Raw genomic sequence first — 21,094 nt, 5'->3', positions numbered from 1 at the left:
TATGGCGACAGAAAAGATATAGCCAAATGTTATTCAAATCATGCAATTTTCAGCTCAGTCACTATAAAAATAAAATTAAAAAAGTAGCAAAAATTACCACGTTATTGTATAACATTTCAGCTCAGTCACTATAAAAAATAAAATTAAAAAAGTAGCAAAAATTACCACGTTATTGTATAACATTTTAACTCTAGTTGATATGTTTTTCACTCTTACTTTTAACAGGTTTCATTTTTGTTTAAACCACATTTAAAAAAAAAACTTCACAGTTACTGTAAACAAAAACGCTTTATTGAGCACCAATATAGCTGGTTTGAAATTATATAGATAAATTCTGGATCGCATATGATACATTCATTTACTTGCAAAAAAGTTAATAATACTAATATTAAAGTACACGGTTAATATTCGGTTACACGAAACTGAAAGCATTGGATATCATTACATAAGAGAAAAAACGATAACAGCTGGTTTGAACACGCTTAAATTCGTACATCTCCAAAGCGCAAATAAATTTTTATTTTACGGTGAAATCTAAGCACGCTAAATTTATCGCAGGCTTAAACAAGTAAAAGCATAACTTACGAAACTGTTCTATTTTTGTTTCACTAAATGAGTAAATGCGAAGTGTAATACAAATACTGCGCTTTAAATACGTATGTGGATTTCGATATAACAGCTTGAAAGTTGTAGGCCCAATACGAATAAAAATGGAAAAAGTCCTACTGAGCCAGATAATTGTATACAATGTTATGGATTCACTACATTAAAAATTAGAAATATTTTCATTGTCTCGGAACACTCTTGACTCCGCAACTATTTATACCACTAACGTTTTTGGTAAAATTAAAAATAATACATTACATATTGAAATAAATACTTAATCATCAACACGTGGTAAATATGTATTTAGTTTTTGTGGATAAAATAATAGAATTAATATCACTTTTAAGGCCCTACTTAATTAGAATCTAATATTTGAAGTTACAAACTAAATAATAACTTTTAAGTTTCAAAGTTTAAATGTATCAACATACAATTATCTCAGTTCCTGTTAAAAGTTAAAACTTACAGTACTAACTTTAGTATTTTGTGGGAGAATTCGAACACTTTAATTTGCAAGTTGGAATGCGCGAGGTGAAACTAAAATCTATAAATAAATTTGCTGAATAAACTTAATTTTCCAAACAGAGAGAAAGGTACAATATTTTGTATATTACAACTATATATTTTATATCTAACGATGTTTTTTGACATATATAAAAACCAAACCATTTAGTGATTCGAAGTTAACACTAACTGACTAAGTCATGACCAAGCAGGGATGATGATTCCCACAGACAATACGGTGGCGGGAATACCACCGATATTGACGAACGAAGCACAGTAACAACTTACCTAGTTTTTGTGTTGCAAAAACACAAGATAGAAGTAAAAATACAAGTCCTGAAGAATATTTCATAATTCTTAATTACAGTAAGTATAAAAACTTCTGAAGAGTAGTTCAAAATTACATTAAGTATAGCTGGATTAACAACATACGCTCTTTTCTTATCGCTTCTAGACATAGAATGTTAGTCTTTTCACAGAATCAACGTCACATGTCACGTGATACCAGTACACGACTCGAGTCTGCGCACTTGTCTACGCTACTGTGATTTTGTTTTTTTAAACGAAAGCTCCATTAGAAATGAATTAAAGGATTAATAAATATCTAATCTGCTTTATTTGTGCATCAACAGATCTGTAAATACAAACAAACTAGCTTTATAAAATCCAATACACATGTAAATAACTATATGAAACGTGAGTGAAAACTAAAACAAGTTTTCTTTCGAAATCCGCCGAGTGTAGCCAACAGATTAACATTTAGATTTGCGAATCCTAGTTCGTCTACGTTTACCACAAAAACGCGCTCTGCGAGTATATTATAAGTGTGACGACCAAATTATATTTGATTTGAATAATAAATGAGATTACAATGGGCGACATTGACTAACTGTATTACCTCTCATCACATTTTTAAACAACTAGCCTTCGTGTATTTTGGTACAAATATCCAAAACCATCAACCAAATCTTTGAAAACGAGGTTAAATTCATATGATGTGGAATATGTCTCCTCAAACAAAATCACAAAAACTCATTGGTTTCTGTAGTACACATTGTTGTATGAAAGACATTAATACTAGACAAAACGACCTTACAATACCAAAATGTTTTTTTAATTAGACTTTTCACGTTTCAGAAGCGTTCACTGAAACAAACTGAACACTTATTTTTAGTATTAAAATCACAAAAGAAAAATCAAAAACGTTTTCGATATAATTTCATTCATCGACAATAAAGCCCGACATCTCTGGCTCGGAACTTACCACTGTAAGATTAGTTTTTAATTAATGAGAAATCATTTTCTTCAAGATATCGTCCTTATAACCATCACGAAGACTGAATTATTGGTCAATAACTACCTTTATAACCCTTGTTTAAGAAATTGTTGAAACTAATAGAAAAACAAAACAAAAAACAATCCTATATACATATCTTTATAGTGTGGATATACGTATGTACGTTTAACGTGTTTATATGACAAGATTCCACGAAATAACTCCATGACCAAACGTAAAATTAACAATTTAATTGGCATAAAGTGGAAGTCTAAAAAGCTCCAACCCCTCTATGCACCGAATTTTTTTTATATAAAGTATGTCATGGCAAAATATAGATACAGATCTAGAAATGTGATCAAGACAGCAGTTTATCTAACCCGTGCCAGAATTTATTTACATAATGTGTTAAATAACATTTCATCTAAAACCAAAGAATAATAGTTTATTTCATGTGTGAGAAAGAATTCAATTACACATTATTCATAAAACTGTGAAATTATTAAATGGTGTTCGATCAGTGAAAAATAACATGGAGAATAAATTTTTTAAACAAGTATTTATTTCATTGGCAAAAGAAATATGTACAATAGATTCTTTTTTATAATATAATCAAACGCTAATATACAATTATTTCAAAACACAGTTTCACTATGATTTGGAAGCCCTATTCTTTAACAAGTTCTGGAATGGAATGGTTTTATGAAGTACCATAAATGAAGCAGTTCATCCCAGATCAATCCCTTTGATGTGGGATTATTTGCTGTCAAACATAAAGTTACACAATGGGCTGCCTGTGCTATGCCCACCTCAAGTATCTAACCCTGGTTTTAGCATTATAAGCCTCCCAATTTACCACTGAGACACTAGAAGGCCCTCTATGTGGAATTTGTAATTTTGATATATAATATATCATTTAATTCCCAAAAATATTTAAAGGAAACTACAAATTTCAGACACTAACAATAAAAAAAAATCTAATCAATTAAAGATTAGATTTATAATTCGTCAGCAACAAATATTTAAAACTAAGAGTTACTCTTTTTTTAAACTTTTAACATATTCTAATATACTTCCAAAACTGTAACAACTTTTAAAAATCCACTAGGTAACTGTTTCTAAACTTTTGTTAGACTTCTAAGCTACACTTGACAATTCTTACAATTTGAATAGAAACAAGTTTATGATGTTATACGTTACAACTGAACCTGTATGTTTACTGTTAAGTAGGGTTACAATGCAAATTTGAATTTGTTTATATTACAGTTTAAATGAGACAACCAAACTTCTTGCAACGAATGTAGAGTACAGAACAAAAGTATACACTTTAATGAGAAACAATCCATTAAAGCTATAAGATCTATTTACTGGGTGCTTCATATTTTCTTGTTTATTATCAAAAACATTTAAAGTTAAATTCACACGTGATATTTTAAAAACATACACAAAAATCTGTTATGTGGAGATAATTTTCTGGAAATGTTTAGAAACATTAAAAACTAAAAATCCACAGCTTTAAAATTGTTACATATTTATATCAGTTTACAAAATCAGAAATTGTACATAAACAACAGGATTATTTTAAATTATGACGATCAAAGACCTGTTCTCCTCCTCCAAGTTATGATGGGTTAATGATATCACTTTTTCTATAGAAAAAAAGAGAAACAAACTTATCAAAGCTTACAAGAGTACTTGAGGAAAAAAGGATCTGGTTTATTTGTGCTGTATCCTGAAGACATGAGAGGATGCAAGTTTAAAACTATGAAAAGACAGACTGGGCTCCAGATAAAATCATACTGTATTTCTAACAGTGTGACTGGCCCATGAAATGAACAGTCATCATGAGTAAATAAGGACAGCACTATGCAGAAGTGTAAGAGGAAACAAAGATTTTTCTGCAAACTAAGAAAGTGGAATTAACCTTCACTTTTCTTTATCTTACAAGACTGGAGCACAGAGACAGCATCACATGTCCGTATGACCTCTTGTTCCCCCATACGTTATGATAATTAAACTGCACAACCTATAGCAAAGTAAGAACCTATGACTATCACTGTTGCCTTTTCCAACTTTCTTAACATACGTAGCTCTCTTACTAAAGTAACAATAACAGTCTTCCATCGCCATGGTTCACTGACAGAACAGGTCTTCATTATAGACAGTCTTCCGTCATCGTGGCTCACTGACAAAACAGGTCTTCATTATAGACAGTCTTCCGTCATCGTGGCTCACTGACAAAACAGGTCTTCATTATAGACAGTCTTCCATCATTGTGGCTTACTGACAGCTGTTATGTTAAATTAGAAAATCTGTAGCATGCAAATATGACTGAAACAAAGAACAGTTTGAGAAGTTGTTCAAAAAACTGGAGCATTTTTCATGAAGAAAATTTCAATGCCATTACAATAGCAGCAATTATTGGTTCAAAGCTCTTTTTTGTTTTTCAAACAATAAGGTAAAAGTATAGGCCTTATAACACTGAAGTTATATTCTGTGATATACTAAAATTGACTGAAGCTTTTAACAGTATTTGTTGTTTGTACTTTGGAAAAGTTAACAAAAGTTTCATGCTTCATTCTAGACTGTCTTTCGTCATCGTCATCATGGCTCACTGACAGATCAGGTCTTCATTCTGAATAAACTTACTGTTCAATACATTAAGGTTGAAAAAAAAAAACCCAACAAAACTTCAAAAAAAAGCAAATCTTATAGTCTTTTTTTTTTTTTTAAATCTCCATCAGCAACATCATGTACTAGCTGGACACAAACATCTATTCATTATTCTGTTTCCTCTCCAGATGAATTCTTACTGCTTTTCTGTTTAGGTTTACTCAAAAACAGTATCCTGCAAAACAGTAAAAACAAAACTTTTTTTTGGAGTAAAATAAAGAAGATATTAATTTAAAAACATAATTATGACAAACTATAGTTTTGACTTTAGTAACAATTAGAAATAAGCTTCAATGTAACAGAGTATAATAAAGCTGTTTCTGTTCATACACTAACAATGGATGTTGAGTTTGAAAATAACAAAAAGGAAATAAACTCTAGACAAACTTAATATCCTTCCATATCAGAACTCCTTTTTCTATTAGATCAGTGAATTATGTCACTAATCCCTGCTATCATACATTCACAATGATTACATTACAATAGTTTACTGATTTGTAAACAATGATTTACTAACTTGTCTTGCTGGTAAGTTTTGAGCTGTTCTGGTGTTAAGTATGTTTGCTTTTCGAGCGCATCTCTCATAAGACACATAAACTCAAAGTTCTTACGCCCTCTGACCTAAAAGAACAAAACAAACAAAAACAACTAAGGCCAATCATGTTACAAAGTTTATACTAAACAAGTTTATATACTTGTCTTTTAAAACAATTTTCCAAATGTGGTTTTAAAAGAAGTAGAAATAGTAACCTGTTACAAAACAAGGTTTCTGCTCAGTATTACTTCAACATTTTACACTTGACATCTTGTATAATGTTTATTATTCACAGAATAATTGTTCTAAATCTAAAACACTGACTTAGTTTTAACCTGTGTAATCTTTTCACAGTAACACATTACTAGATTATACACTGGCCCTTATTAAATGTCTTAGATTCTATAATCATTGGTACTGTATGTAACGTAACACAGCCATAAAATAAGATTAAAAGTAGCTCAGAGTTGATGAGAATTACCTTAATAGTGAATATTTCATCATCTTCGCTGGTCGACTTTGGTTTCTTTGGGGCAGGAGTTACAGTCACAAACTCTTCAAAAATTTCATTACACATCCCTAAAAAGTAAAATATCAAAATTATTTTTCTATTCAATTTTGTGGTTTTTAGTAAAAATAACCAAGTACAATATTCATAAAATTACTCTGTCAAGAAACTGTTAACTAACAATTGCTATGGAAATTGCAATACAACAAAAAACAAGGTTAAATATTACACTGGAAAAAGAATTCACTCTTATCAGTTGATTTTAGAAAGAAACAACAGATGTAAAAATTTGATATCAAGAAAAAAAAAAACACTTTTGTACAAAACTGCTTACAGTAAAAAATAATAAAAATTTGTAGGTATTCTTTTGTAATGCTAATGTTATAAAAACCAACTTACGTTTAACAGATACTCCAAGACCTTGAGGACGTGGTTTCTGTTGTTGTTCAAAGTGTTTCTCGTCAGTTCTACGATCTCTCCATGGACAAGCGCAAATTCTCACTTCCACAGACTGACGCCCCATACACAAGCCACTATACAGCAATGGTTAAAAACATTAGTAACATTCTACACGATCATGTACATACTCGCAAAAACCTGAGAGTCCCTCCATGTTAAATTTTTTTTTTTGCTAAGATAATAAAGTAAAATTGAAGTATAGCATCATCAAGTTGAGATAACATCATATAATGGTAAAGACTGTATTTAACTTAACCAATTCCGAGACCAATGAGGTTAACAAGTCTTGGGCCTATACTTCTGAAGAATCTAACAATATGTTACTGACATGTCAGTTAATCTTTAAGCTAATATAAAGGAGAATTGAGGGAAGTCAACAATAGTCACTTATAGAAACAAACATCAATTACAATGAAGTTAACTTGTATTCAATTGTTGAGGAAATAAATATTCACCGAATGGAAAGTTTTGTAACAATAAGATAAAGCACATGTAAAGACTTGCACACCTCACTTTAAGTTGTCAAATATCAAAAAGTTCAACAATAGTAAAAACACAAGACTTGAAACAATGTAAGTGTGTGTGTGTTCTTATAGCAAAACCTCATACAAGGGGTGGGCAACTTATTTTTCATAGTGACCACAACTGTGGCTAATGAAAACAACGTTGGCAACACTATTAAAAAAAAAAAAGAAAGATGTTAGTTTAATCAAAATAATCGCCTTTCAACTAACCTTTAATGTGAAAATTAATGGGGTTTTCATCAACAAGTTTTGTAAAATTTAGCATAATATCTATGTTCAATGAGCATCTTGGCTCTGCCTCTAAATTTATGTCAGTAAGTTGAGATTTGTATCTAGACTTGAAAAAATCTATTGTAGAAAACGTTGACTCACACACTCATGTGGATCCAAAGATGGAAAATAAATTTTGATATTACTATCTAAATCTGGAAGATTCTCATTTATCAGAATAGTCAGCCACATCTCTCTGACTGAACATCTTTGTTTACCTTTGTGTTCTACTCTTTTCCAGGATAAGCATCTGGTCTTCAAATCCACACTTATTCAAAGATAAAATTGTTCTCCGACTTAATTGTAAATTATTTACCTTTTGAAGAATATAATCTTTTATTTTTGAATCATAATTCTACAAGAGTTTCAATGACCACAATCAATATTTCTTTTACTTGTTCAGCATCAGAAAATGATTTCTTTTCTTTGAGCTAGAATCCAAGCAACTTTAGAGCTAGCTAATGTAAGTAGTTCTATCGATGATAAAAACCTATTTAGGCCTCCCTTTTGTTCATGAAGTTGTCCTTTCAGATGACCAATCACATTCATGCAATTTTTGCTGTTTACTGAAATTTTACATCAAATTCATTGTGAAAATTGTTAAAGAGTTGCTTAAGGTTGTATACTTTATTATTCCTAAAAACTTTGTTACACAAAAGACACACTGGCTTATTATTTGCTTCAATCACAGCAAATTTCAACTCCCAACTTTCATTAAATTCTTGTTTCACAGTTTTCCAGTCATGCAGACATTCTCTTTTTGGCAGTAATGCCAGAATCAGTTAAACTGTTTTATTTTCTGAGTGTTCACCATCATCTGGATTCTTTCATTTACAAATTATCCACTTATCCATATTAAGGGATTAAAACCAAAAATGTATTTAAACTTGAAAGTTGCACAATAAAAACGTTTGCAAGTGTATGAAAAACAATGCACACTCAATAACAAATATCTAAACTAGACTGATGTGACAAAATGGGCAGAGTCTGTGGCAGTGATGAAGCATGCAACATTAGCAATGATGTTAGGCAGTGCAGTTGCTGATTACCAAATCTGTGATAAAAAGTAAATGATGGAAAATATTGATTCTTAAACTTGAGCTGGCCATAATTGTGCTATCCACTGGCCATATGTAGCCAATAGTCATGGGGTTGCCCACCCTTATAATCAGCATTGTAAGCCATCAGACTTACTGTTCAGCCACTGAAAACAAAGTGTGGTATAACCATGCAACTCAGGTCTCAGTCATGGAAGTGTGAAATAAGAAAACTCCATGCTGTAAAGAAGGTAACCTTTTGCCACAAATTGTCTGAAACATTTCATAAACACTTCAATTACAGATGCAAAGTTTTTTCACCCTGTCTTCTTCAAAAGAGAAGTGTTAACCCCTTAAGACTGATGGAGTACTGAATTATGTTTATTACTAATGGGCTTCTAACAAATTACTAAATTAAGTGCAATAGAAGAAACAAGATTGGTTCCCCACGAAAAAACTAAAGCATGTAAATTAAACTTTAACTTATATTTCATAAAACTGTTCTTAAAAATAAATAAACAAAAGAAATATGGTGTTTAGACCTTGTTACTCACTGTTTATTTTCAAGAGTAAAAACAATTTTTATTGGTCGTCGATTCAATCCTCCTACACAACTGCCGAGGCACATGAACTTGAATAGGTAAGTTGTGTATGGCATTCCAACTAAATAAAAATGAAGCAAGCATTAAAACGTGAAATGAAGAGTTGAGGTTATTCAATACATTCTAACTGAAACCAAAACCATAAATAGAAATAAAGTTTCTATTGTGTAACGTGGAGAAGTGTGTGATGGAAGAAATTCTAATTAAAATGAAAACCATAATAACCATAATTACTACGCATGAATCGTTGTGTAAATAAGGCAAGGAAGTTAATGTAATATACAGTCCGAGTCCCATAAATCAATAGAATGTTGAATATAAAAGCATTAAACTGTGATGTAAAAAACATCAGTGTGTGTAAATTGGTAAATGATGCTGCATATGTAAAAAAGTAATGCAGGTTGGAGATTTATGGTCAAAATGTGCATGAGACACAAACCTTCAAAATAATTAAAGCTTAATTTACTCAATTAGAAAATGAAAATGTTGATAGCTGACCAATAAAATCGAATTATTTTTAAAGTTGTTTCATGACCTAACACAGAGCTGAAAATATACAATTTCAATAGAAAAAAGCAGGATTTTTGAGACGACTTCTCCACGACCTATTTCAGAAGATCACACTGTTCCTAACAAATGTTTCACTTTTAATTTTTAAGTTTTCAACCAAAGACTAGAATATGAGTATCAAACTTTTGACCTCCATTTAAGTAAGAGTTCAAGTTGTTACAACCTGGTGGTCCTTTCAAATTCTTAGGGAATTTAATTACATACCTTGTGGATTTTCAAAAGGCACTATAACTGACTGTCTTTCACTGTTGGAATCCATCATGTAGTATGCTTGTGGACTCTCACAACGAACCAAATGGTCAGGAGCTGGATGATCTAGAAAAAAGTGTAAAGGTCAGCAAGGTACACATTATTTTATACTACTTTAGTAGTACGGTATTGGTCAAAATGTTTAGTATATCTTCTTGTTGTTTTATGATTATTATATCTATTAAAATTAAAGGCTATTTTGCATTTTCAGTTTACTATATGGACTTAGGACTATCACCCAAGCTGGACAAATAAATTATTAGGATTAGGGACAGAGATATTACGAATAGCAAGGCCACCTAACTGATGAACCATTGCATTCTTGTTTTTATAATCAGGATATCTATGCTTCTTACTCGGTTAATTTTCAATAGAATTTACATTGGTAGCTTGCTCTGATCAGAAATTAACATTACTTGATCAAATTAGGAATGCAAAAAACATAAGGCAAATAATTTTAGTGACATTAGACGTAAAGCTTTACAGATTATTAATTCAAAAAGTTAACAAGATTAATTGGAAACAAATTTAATACAATAAACCTTATCAGCTAATTTAAATGTTTCTCACTTTCATTGGTTATGTCACTTGGACTTGAATGGTTCAGGCAGCGTTTGACCACGTCTTTAACATACTCTGGCTTGGTGAACACTGCCATAGCTCTGAGCACTGAGCCAGCTGGGGGTGAATGGGTTGTGTAAAACCTCACAGGACAAGCAGTTCCCATGTTTATGTAGAGTTTATCTTTCATTTCTGAATACTAAAAAACAAACAAAAAAAACAATTATTGAGTAATCTTTCTTCAAATCAACAAAAATGATATGACTATACGTAAACTAATTGGAAAGTTAAGGCCTAACTTGACCACTGCCAATACAGCCAACATGATTTACATGCATGTCTCGTGTTAAGTTATACATGTGTGATGTTGAAAAAGAAATAACAATCTACATATTCATTTTAATTATTATAAAGCACTAGAGAGAAATATACTTACACCAGAAGACAGTATCACAGAATAAAAAACCATAGCACAATCGTGATACTCCAACCTCAAAAGAGTCATCTTAAATTATACTCGAAAGTTTTTTAAGTGTATTTACGTGACAAAATTACAATTTCAAAGAGTTACTTAAGTTCATCAGACAGTTACTTAATATTTAACTTGATAAAACAAAACTGTCCTCGACTGGCACGACTTTCTTCATTACGTAATTAGATAATTTATCACTTAATTCAGACAAAAAGAAAAACTTTTAAATCAAATCTGATAAGAAGAAAAACAAATTTGGAAAAATTACTTATTGCACAGTACAATAGTTTATATGTAAAACTTTATTTCAACCTGCTGGCTGTAATTTAAGATCACTTTAAACAATTTTAATGACCTTTCATGCATGGCATTAATAATAATAACAACAGATAATTTTTGTATGTGCAAAGAACTAAAAAAATAAACACTTTACTTGATTTTTGTTTTATTATTAAAAAGGAAAATCAAATTTAATTTCTTTAATAAAATAAAATAAAAATACTTAGAAATTAATGTATTTCTAATTAACAATTTATAGAAATATTTAACCATGTTTATAACAGAGAAAGAGAGAGAAAACAGGTAACAAAAACTCAGTTACAAGTAATTTAATTACATAAACAGTTCCAAGATATTGCATGTTTAAGTATTGTTGACAGGTAATGCACCGAAAAACACTTACTGTCCAAGCCGTGCTTTTAGTGGGTTTCTCCTGAGGACCAAATGATATACAAAAACCATACTGTCCAAGCCAATTGTTTCTATATCATAATAAGAAAAGTCCAAATCAGTTAATGTTCTACTTTTAAAAGTTAGCACAAAAACATTAACAGTATACAGTATTTCTAATTGGCTAAGAATTCAAACCATTTGAGTGATAAGTATGGGCTGCAACTATCGATTTCAAAGACAATATTAAACTCTAGCAGTCAACTGGCATTATTCAAGTCAGCAGGAAGACTTGGCTTATTGACCGTAGTTTGTAAAGTAACAACTAAATGTTTCAAACTACACTTCTAAAGAATATCTCATGTAAACACTTACGTGGCTGGTAGAGAACAAGATGCAAGTGTTGACTGGTGAGTAATGACAGGGGAAGGGAGAGAAATCTTGGAGTAGTCTGTATTAACCATTTCAGTCTTTAAAAAAATAGAATAAAAAATGAGCACAACATATGCATCAAATGCAACACCAATGTATCAACTATAACTGAAGTGCTCCTGTTAAGTTCTGATAGTTGTGACAATGAAAACTGACAATTTGGAGCTGACCTTCACATTCATAAATTACTTCAAGTTATGATAAAACAAAACAAATTTAAATATAATTTTTTTACTGTTAAACTGTTGTACAGTAGCATGAATAAACACCAAATTGTGCTGGGAAAGGAAAGAAAAGATGTTATGTCACACTCTAGTTTAACAACAAATACGGAGAATCAAGTTAAGAGGAAACTTCCTGGCAGATCAGCATTCATTAAAGTGCATTTTTCTATTTCAAACTATTTAAAGTGGCTTAATTGATTGTTCTATTTCCTGTACACAACTAATAGCATGGATAAATGATAAACTGATTATTAATGTTTAAATAAATGAATTAATATTGGAATATAAAACAAGAACAGTATGATAAATGTATGTTTAATTGGTAGGTTGTATGAATAGCAAATTTAGACAAACTATGCATTGTTATGATCGACACCTCACTCAGGTTATTTAAGGAATTTTTTCTTCCTAGCCTCACTTGAGGGCTGATATTATAATAATAATAATTTCCAAGGCCATATATACACAATCTGTCCCTAATGATATACTTCAACAGAATTCAATTAAAATTTGTCTTATGATGAAAAGAGTAACAGAAAACAAAATCCAGCAGAGACTCAAGTCATGTATACAAGTTTGTAATGGAAATATGAAAACCCAATTTTCTCACTCTGAGTATCATGTAAGAAGAATATACATGTAGACAATGATTCAGATCACTGTGTGAATGTAAGTAACAATGTAATGACATTACTCTTTATGGTTTTCATTGTAAGCATTTGTACAAATATGCTTTCCAACAAATTTAGTGCCTTAAGCCACATTCACTTTTCAATTAACCTTACAGAAATAATTAAGTACCCTAATGTGAAAATTCTAAAGTTTGATAACCTCAAGAAAACCAGGTTATGAATTTCCAAATTTTTAGACTAGCACATTCTAACTTTGGAAGTAAACTAAAAATTTTATTTATTACCAGAGGAACTTGAGTCAAGCACCTAAACAGTTTAGTTCTTTAATCTGAAGACAGAGTGACACTTACATCAAAATACATAACATGTTCATTCCAAGTTTTTTAATTTTACATTTTTTTATTTTCTAGGTTTCATGAAAAAAGAAAACATGTCAGATTTTTCTACTTAACAGACAAACATTATAATGGGCAAAATACCACAGAAGGTTTGAGGCATACATCAGTACCAAAATAATATCTTAAGATTATCCTATTTAATTACTACTAAGTTTGTGTGAGTGACATGTCTTTGATACTGTTGTTCCATTACCTCCCAAAAGACTGACTTACCACTAAATCTGTGTAAGTGACAACTGATGAAGAGGTTGATGGATTAATGTAGCTGGAAGAGACCTACAAACAAAGTAAAAAGTGTATTTTAATACTTACATCAGAATGTACATTTAACAACTAATATTAAAAACAAATGAATAAACTATTACAGAATCCAATTAACACCCTAACTTGTTTGTATATCTAGTCCTAGAAATAGAATTACTGTATGACTTCACATCAAGTTGTGGAAATCACGTAACTGTGCGTGTAGTTTTATTCTGTGAATTTACGACCTAAAATTTATTACGTTTGTCATGTATAACGTTTCTAGTTTATCTAGACACATATATACACACACACGGTGTGAAACAATGATAACTTGTTACTATATACGTTACACACTTAACAGTTTTATTCATAACCATTCAAAATTTATTGTCCCACAGTTAAAGTGGACAGCTCCTCATCTAAATCAAAAGTATTACATGATATTCTCTGGGTTGTTAGCCCTGACACCACCTACCACTGAGTGTATTATCGTATATTTAGTAACAACTCTATATATAGACCTTATTAGTATCATAAACAAAGCACCAAGTAGCATATTTCTCGCAACAAAGAGTCGTCCAGTGGCACAGCGGTATGTCTATGGATTCATACCACTAGAAACTGGGTTTCAATACCTATGGTAGGCAGGGCACAAATAGCCCATTGTATTGCTTTGTGCTTAATTCTAAATACACACACACAAAACAATGAATAGAAAACAGCCATAGGAAACTGGACCCTGGTCAGTCTTACAGACTTAACTAGTGCAGAAGGAAGTCAACAGTAGCAATGGGGGCCTGGACGCAACAGAGAGGTTATTATAACCAGGTCAGTCTAGTAATTTACCTCATGGTTATTTATATATTTTGAATGCTACATATAAAACTAAGTTATACAAAATATGATACAAATGTGCATTTATTAATAGTCTGTTAAAAAATATGGTAACGGAAGATAGGTTTATTCGCAGTATTACGCCTAAAATACATACCAAAAGGTTGTTGGTCGTTGGTGATCTTAAAACACGCTTTGTCCACTAAAATTAACTATCGTAGTTCATCACAGCTCACTCAATTAAGCAGCGCGAAGTTCAACTGACATCAAAATCGTAAGTTTAAATACCCGCTATTAGGTAACGCAGCCTGGCTTGTATAGACTTGTCTCAATAGACACCCCAACACAACACGTCACCGGACTGCATTCCCTTCCATCCACCCTCACAACACGCATCTCAGCCAGCGAGTCGGGTAAGGATATTTAGTACGTGGAACAAGTTGAGGCAAGTTACACCGTGACTACGAACAATCAGGCGCTCCGATTACAGAAAAAAACATCATTACTGGTTGCGATAAGACAGGTCCAATTTGGTGTCACATAATAACGAATAGTAAGAAAACAAAACAGCGTTACTATTCTTAACATAGAGCCAAATTTAGTAATATTAAAGGGGAAAAAGATATATAATACATTTAACAAAATTCCTCGGAAATAACGTTTGAAGAAAAGTTGCTAATATGAATTCCGGTATAAATATAATATTGAGGAGTTAGAAATTTTCCGTAACATGAACCAACTTTTATCCGAAAGGCCTGATTCTATGATAGTCATACGCGATAAAAAGCAGAACCGTTTTATTAAGCCTACGTAAAAAAAAAAAAAAAAATAAGTGAATGAAATGAACTACAAAAACATTTTGGGGTATTTGTTTTTCCCAACGTTTTTTAAGTTAAAAGTTTCTATATAATATCAGAATACCTTTTGTTTTTATAATTGTTCTGTTACTTAATATCTAGTATCACCGAATATGTATTGCTATTCAGTAGCACATAGAAGAAAAAAAAGAATATTATTATAAACACAATACATAAGAACAACACTGACAAAAAACATAGAAATAGACAGATATTCCTTAATTATTAGGCCTACGTAAAACTCGCGATCTTGTTTGTTTGTTTTCTGAAATGTGAATTTTTTGTTGTTAACTAGTAGAATGTGTCGAAATTCGATAAAATACACAAGTTTATTATATCATACTTTATTTCTTGTTTGACCGTCCCATACCTAATATTTGGTTACCAAGATATATTTTTGGCAAAAGCTATTTTAAACCTAAACGTATCTCCAACAACGTTGATACAACGAGCACTAATTTCGAGTGATTTAATTAACCATCCTATTTATAGGTTTGTTAATATAATTATCAGAACTCAATAAAACATTGAATTTGGACACAAATGTATTTCACAATTACATAACAGACCTATTAGAAACTGAAATTAAAATTCGGTCGAACATGCTTATTGCACGGGCATCTTCTTTAAAATATAAAAACGAAACATTTTTGTTAAGATTTTAATACCAACATGATGGAAGTAAAATGCATCAGAAGTCGTTCTTACTAGTCCTTATATCTGTACACGTAATTCTACATTTCTCTTATTTACATCAATACGTAACTGACGGACAAACATACATTTTATCAAATAGGACTATTCTGTCAGCAGAACAAATGCACACTTATATTATATTAGTGGTAACGTTCGAACACAAACCACCTAACATTATAGTTTCTCTGTAAAACTAAGTAAAAAAGTTTAAAATTCGCACAGCTCCCTGGTAATTAAGAACCAACTAAAAATACTATTTCCTTACAACAATATGACGTTAAAACACACAAACTTCAGCCTTCAGTAGTTGCAATAACCGATCGTAACACTTTTCACAAAGTTATAGATTTAGGCCTAAAACACTATTTTTATTCAATACACGGATTACTTTCTAACCAGTGCCGATAGCCCTTGTGTAGCTTTGCGCGAAATTAAAAAAAAAAACAAAAACTAGCCCCACCCCGACAGATCTGTTAAGTACAAATATTATTAGTAGACACGCCATGAAACACGGGATTAAATCAACATTAAATTAAAAATAACAAATTAACTAACGTTACGTATTATTATACTTCATCGTGCTACTAAATAAAGATTTTCGTTTTACAAGTTTCAGTGTAAAATATTTCGATTGTTATTCCCACGTACAACCAGCCACCTATATATTTTATATTATTACTGTAGGGCGATGTAAACGTCTATTCAAGTCCAAATGGGTAGAGCATATAACTTGATTGATCATTGTACTTAGTACGGTAACAGTGACCGTTTGCCAAAAAGTGAACTTTGTACAGTTGGTTGGTTGGTTTTAAAGAAGCAGAAATATTGATAATACTATTACGGATAAATTTCTACCAAACAACGCTTTAAATTCTCTTATGAAAACAAACCAGAAAATTAAATAGGAGCTCATATCTATCCAATAGTAACTAACCTATCATGAAGTTTTGAAACAATTATTGGTGAGATAATAATTTATTTCTATACAACGTTTTGCCTCTACAAGATTACACATATTTTAAGTATATCCAATCAAATAATTCGGTTTACGATACTAGTACAAAATGTAATTAACTTAATACAAATATAATGGTATTCCTGGTGTTTCAATATTAGGCTTTAATTATTTCTAATTTGTTTAAGCTTTTCTCTGTAGTGAGAAATTTAATACATTTTTGAAGTTTATTTCATATTGTCTTTCAGTCTTATGTTCATTTACGTTTAACCCTTTTCGTTGTTCATGCCCCTTACATTATTTTCTAACTTACTTCTACTATAAAACATTACCAGTCTTAAGCACTATTTTCTGTTCACCACACGCAGTAATAATTTTGGAATTAAATTAAGGTGTTAAAACAGGATCCGGAAACCTATTTGTCCATGTTTAAATATTTAGAAACTGAACTTAAATTTACCCAGTGTACTAGAAAAGCACGCTGTCAGGGCTAACAGACCGTGTTTCTATAAAGTACTTTTAGGTTTGTTGTGATAGCAAGCGATAACAAAACGTAAACATTGAAAATAAATATAATATACTATGTAGTAGAGGAAGCGCCATCTACAAAGTAATATCGGAAATATATTTAAACAATCATGAAACTACATCGTAAAAATGAAATGTTGTAAATGACAATATAATGTTGACAATACTCCCACAATAATGGCAAGCTTTGTAAGCAAAATTATAGGGATGATATGGTTTATATTTCTACGAGATTAATGTCTCATGTGGATGGATTATAAATCTGTTACATGTGTTTTGGGACAAAATGATTTAATGCAAAAACACCACCAGGTGTTTGTTTTACAATTTAAGGTGTGGCAAAACAAAAAGTCAAAACAATGTTAGTTATACGACAGAATATTTAGAAGTCCTCCAATTTGCAAATATAAACACACTGCCACAAGGTACTGTTGTGGAAATATCAACAGACATTAAGTTTCCTGACAACAAAAACTAAAACCCTGATACTACAGAGGTATCTTATCGTAACAAAGTATACAAGTGCCATGTACCACAACTGTATCAGATGTTCATTTTCCATTCTTTAATTCCTTGAGACTAAATAAAAGAAGTCACTTTGACAGGGTATAATAATAAATAGCCTTTATGTCCGAGAAAAATTCTTTGTTGGATCCAACAATGACAGGATGGAGGCATGATGACGTCAGAGTCCTGTGGCCCATGGTAAAATCTTACTTAAGGTTATGGACTCACTTTCAACAGACTGGAAAAGTTATGAGGCCAGGGCAGTCCTTGAAAAACAATAGCAATAGAATATTGATACACAATCCCTACAAAGACACCAAGGTGAGAATTGCCAATTTCTTCTGGTACTGTACTGTGACTATGGGCCAAATATTTCAATTCAAACTCAGAGAATTGTTTGTACTAACATGTACTGCAGAACAGGTAACCATTCGTGATCCTTATACACTCTGCTTCACCTTGTCAACACAAATTACAACAGAAGCAAATATGCAATTGTCATTTTTGCAAATTAAGTTTCCAAAACCATTATTTATAAAAATATACTTGAAAAAAATTGGAAAACACCACTGCCTAGTATTCATTACTACAAGAAACACACAGTGTGGGTAGGTATAACCATCACTGACTGCACAAATATGTATAAACAACCTGGCATGAACATTTAAATTATACTATTCACTCTTGACTGTAAGGAATTGGTAATAAGAAACAGTTAGTGGTTTGTAAGTTTGCTGAAATAATACCAAATTATAAAAATAACTCATTTAGAATTATTTCTTAAGATCCTGGATAACAGTGAGTGAAGAATTTATTTAGTAAACTATAAATTTTAAAACCAAGGTAGGACAAGACAAACTCTTGAAGACAAAACTTACCATAGTTTCTACTTGTGGTATATAGTCGTAATGTTCTAAAATAAATTTATTCATTTCACTAACTGTTTCATTTCCAGGATTTTCATTTCCATTGATGACTTGGTCAACAACTGTTGTAAAAGACCTGGGGAAAAGAAACTGGACTTAATGCAATTCCTACTTTAACCACATATTTAGTTAACAAAATTAAACACATGAAATGAAAAAAAAAAGTTATTATAAACCGTTAAAGTTGCCCTAATTAAGTTTCAACTATTTTCATGTTAACTAGTTTTTTCACATAAAATGTATTTTATTTTCATATTTCTAGATTTGCACGATTCAGAAATTTCAAACCTCTTTCCATCAAATTTTAGAAAAGTAATTTTAATATTCTGTTTTGCAAAACTATCAGCAACACCTGGGTTAAATTATTTTAAGGAGTATGAAAACATTGACTGTTCTGAGGATTATCAAAACAGGAAGTCTATCTATTGCCAAATATTTCCTGAAGCACAGAATTTAAAGACTGGATATTTGAACCACTTGCTACCGTTTTGTGCAAGTCCTTGAATAGTAGGCAGGTATGTACCAAAGGATTGGTAATTAGCTAATGGAACTCCTATCTTCAAGAGATGGAACAAGTGTTCCATTCAATATAAAACTTTTAGTTTTACATAACTTGTATGTCAAAAAGACTGTTAAAAGATGATTTGGAAAGCCATTTAAAAAAAGTTTAAAATTCTGTTGATAGAAAACATGGTTTCAATAAGGAAAAATCTTGCCTTACTAATATTCTGACATTCTTTGGAGAGGTTAATGCTTATCTGCGTTTTCAAGCATATATCAACGTACCACACAAGTGTGCTAACAAATGAAATACTTGTAGATGAATGGGTTGGCTTATTTGACAAAAAAATAGCTAGAAGGAAGAAAGAAAAAAGTTCTTATATCTGGATTTTAGTCAGAGCTAATAATGTTAAACTTCCAATCACAGTAGTTATAAAACAAAACCTAATACTGATTAAATACTTCCACATTACCTTTCCACTTAAAAAGATTAGAATGCATTATATCATCAATTGGACATGCTCACGGTTAATAATATTTTTGGCCATAATTCCAATAATATCTCATAAGCTTGGACAGTTTAACAGATTTAGGTTTTATAATCTTAAACACAAGTTAATAATGGAAAACACTCCATAACAAAGGTGTAATAAAAATGTGATAATATTAGATACACTAACCAACAGTGTTAATTAAAACAATAAATAAACAATACAGTTTTACTAATATAGAGAACACAGGCTGTTGACTGGAACTACTGGTATACAAATCTTTTAATGTCACAGTGAGGAACCTTAGAACTCAGTATTATATATAACCTTTGCTTTTTAGCTTTACATCAGTGACACAGGTGAAGGAACGGTCAGTAAAATACTTAAGCTTGTTTATGATATTAATTTGGTTTACATCAGTGACACAGGTGAAGAAACAGTTAGTATATTACTTAAGTTTGTTCGTTAGCATTGCTTATTTTAGAAAGGGATTTTAATAGTTGGGTAAATAAAAAACAGCTGTTGATTGTAACTGAACTTTTGTATTTGAATATGCAAAGGTTAAAAATGTAAAGTCAACGTGTGTATTTAAGCTTATTTAAACAGTTAAGTAGCCTTCCTTAACTATTCATGTTTAAAGTTAGGTGAGGCTTCTGAACAAACCTAATGGCGTATGGACACACAATACCCTCTAGTCTAAGACACTTTAAGTCAATTGGTCTAATAAAAAATGACAACATAATGGACTTAACAAGTAAAAGAGAACAGATCCACTGATGATTTCTAAACCTGGATGTTTGGGGAAAGTATTAAATCTTATAGGGTGAGAATACTGGAGCTCTACAAATACCTACAAATAAAGGATAAGATTCACACAAAACCTCAACACATAATGCTGTTGTCCAAGACAAGGCTCCAAGGGATGACAGATCCATTTCATGAGCACCGTTCCATTCACAACACACAGCACTATCTACACCCATGCCACCCCTCTACAAGTCTTCCCATACTTCTCTACTTCTAATTTCATGTTTGCACTGTTAAAGTAGTTTGAAAACTTTTCACACACAACTGTTTCAACTTGGCAGCTGTATGGGTTATCATAACTTGAATTAAGGTGTTTATGACATAACCTTAACATCACTGTGGCAAATAAATACTTTGGTGTACTGGTTGATCAGTCTCTTCAGCTAGTCATCAGAAGTGTTGTTTGTTGTGAAAAGATGGAACTTTCTAAGAATTATGTATCATTATATTAATACATAAAAGTCTAAATATATTATTACTTCATATCTGTAGCACCAAGTTCCTTACATTAAGATGGTCACTGAAATGCTCAAAAATATTCATAG

At 31.2% G+C, this 21,094-nt stretch overlaps 2 protein-coding genes across 3 annotated transcripts in view; both read right to left on the bottom strand.

The window, feature by feature from the left end:
- LOC143230621 (calsyntenin-1-like) overlaps window positions 1-1,591 on the bottom strand; it is a 67,200-nt gene extending 65,609 nt beyond the window's left edge. Inside the window, exon 1 of the mRNA XM_076464475.1 lies at window positions 1,399-1,591. Coding sequence (XP_076320590.1) covers window positions 1,399-1,462 — 64 coding nt within the window. The 5' untranslated portion in view covers window positions 1,463-1,591. The remainder of the gene's footprint in view (window positions 1-1,398) is intronic.
- A 1,335-nt stretch (window positions 1,592-2,926) lies between these two features.
- Window positions 2,927-21,094, bottom strand: part of LOC143230619 (cellular tumor antigen p53-like) — a 28,209-nt gene continuing 10,041 nt past the window's right edge. For both annotated transcript variants that reach the window (XM_076464474.1, XM_076464473.1), the window contains exons 3-13: window positions 18,703-18,826; window positions 13,415-13,477; window positions 11,891-11,985; window positions 11,529-11,607; window positions 10,384-10,573; window positions 9,769-9,879; window positions 8,947-9,055; window positions 6,502-6,635; window positions 6,076-6,173; window positions 5,577-5,680; window positions 2,927-5,234 (exon numbers count right to left, since the gene is read on the bottom strand). In XM_076464474.1, coding sequence (XP_076320589.1) covers window positions 5,168-5,234; window positions 5,577-5,680; window positions 6,076-6,173; window positions 6,502-6,635; window positions 8,947-9,055; window positions 9,769-9,879; window positions 10,384-10,573; window positions 11,529-11,607; window positions 11,891-11,985; window positions 13,415-13,477; window positions 18,703-18,826 — 1,174 coding nt within the window. In that variant the 3' untranslated portion in view covers window positions 2,927-5,167. The remainder of the gene's footprint in view (window positions 5,235-5,576; window positions 5,681-6,075; window positions 6,174-6,501; window positions 6,636-8,946; window positions 9,056-9,768; window positions 9,880-10,383; window positions 10,574-11,528; window positions 11,608-11,890; window positions 11,986-13,414; window positions 13,478-18,702; window positions 18,827-21,094) is intronic.

The sequence above is a fragment of the Tachypleus tridentatus genome, chromosome 10, assembly GCF_004210375.1.
Source record: "Tachypleus tridentatus isolate NWPU-2018 chromosome 10, ASM421037v1, whole genome shotgun sequence".
Taxonomy (NCBI): domain Eukaryota; kingdom Metazoa; phylum Arthropoda; class Merostomata; order Xiphosura; family Limulidae; genus Tachypleus; species Tachypleus tridentatus.
The sequence above is the reverse complement of the archived record's forward strand: the minus strand, read 5'-3'. Positions and strand labels throughout refer to the sequence as shown.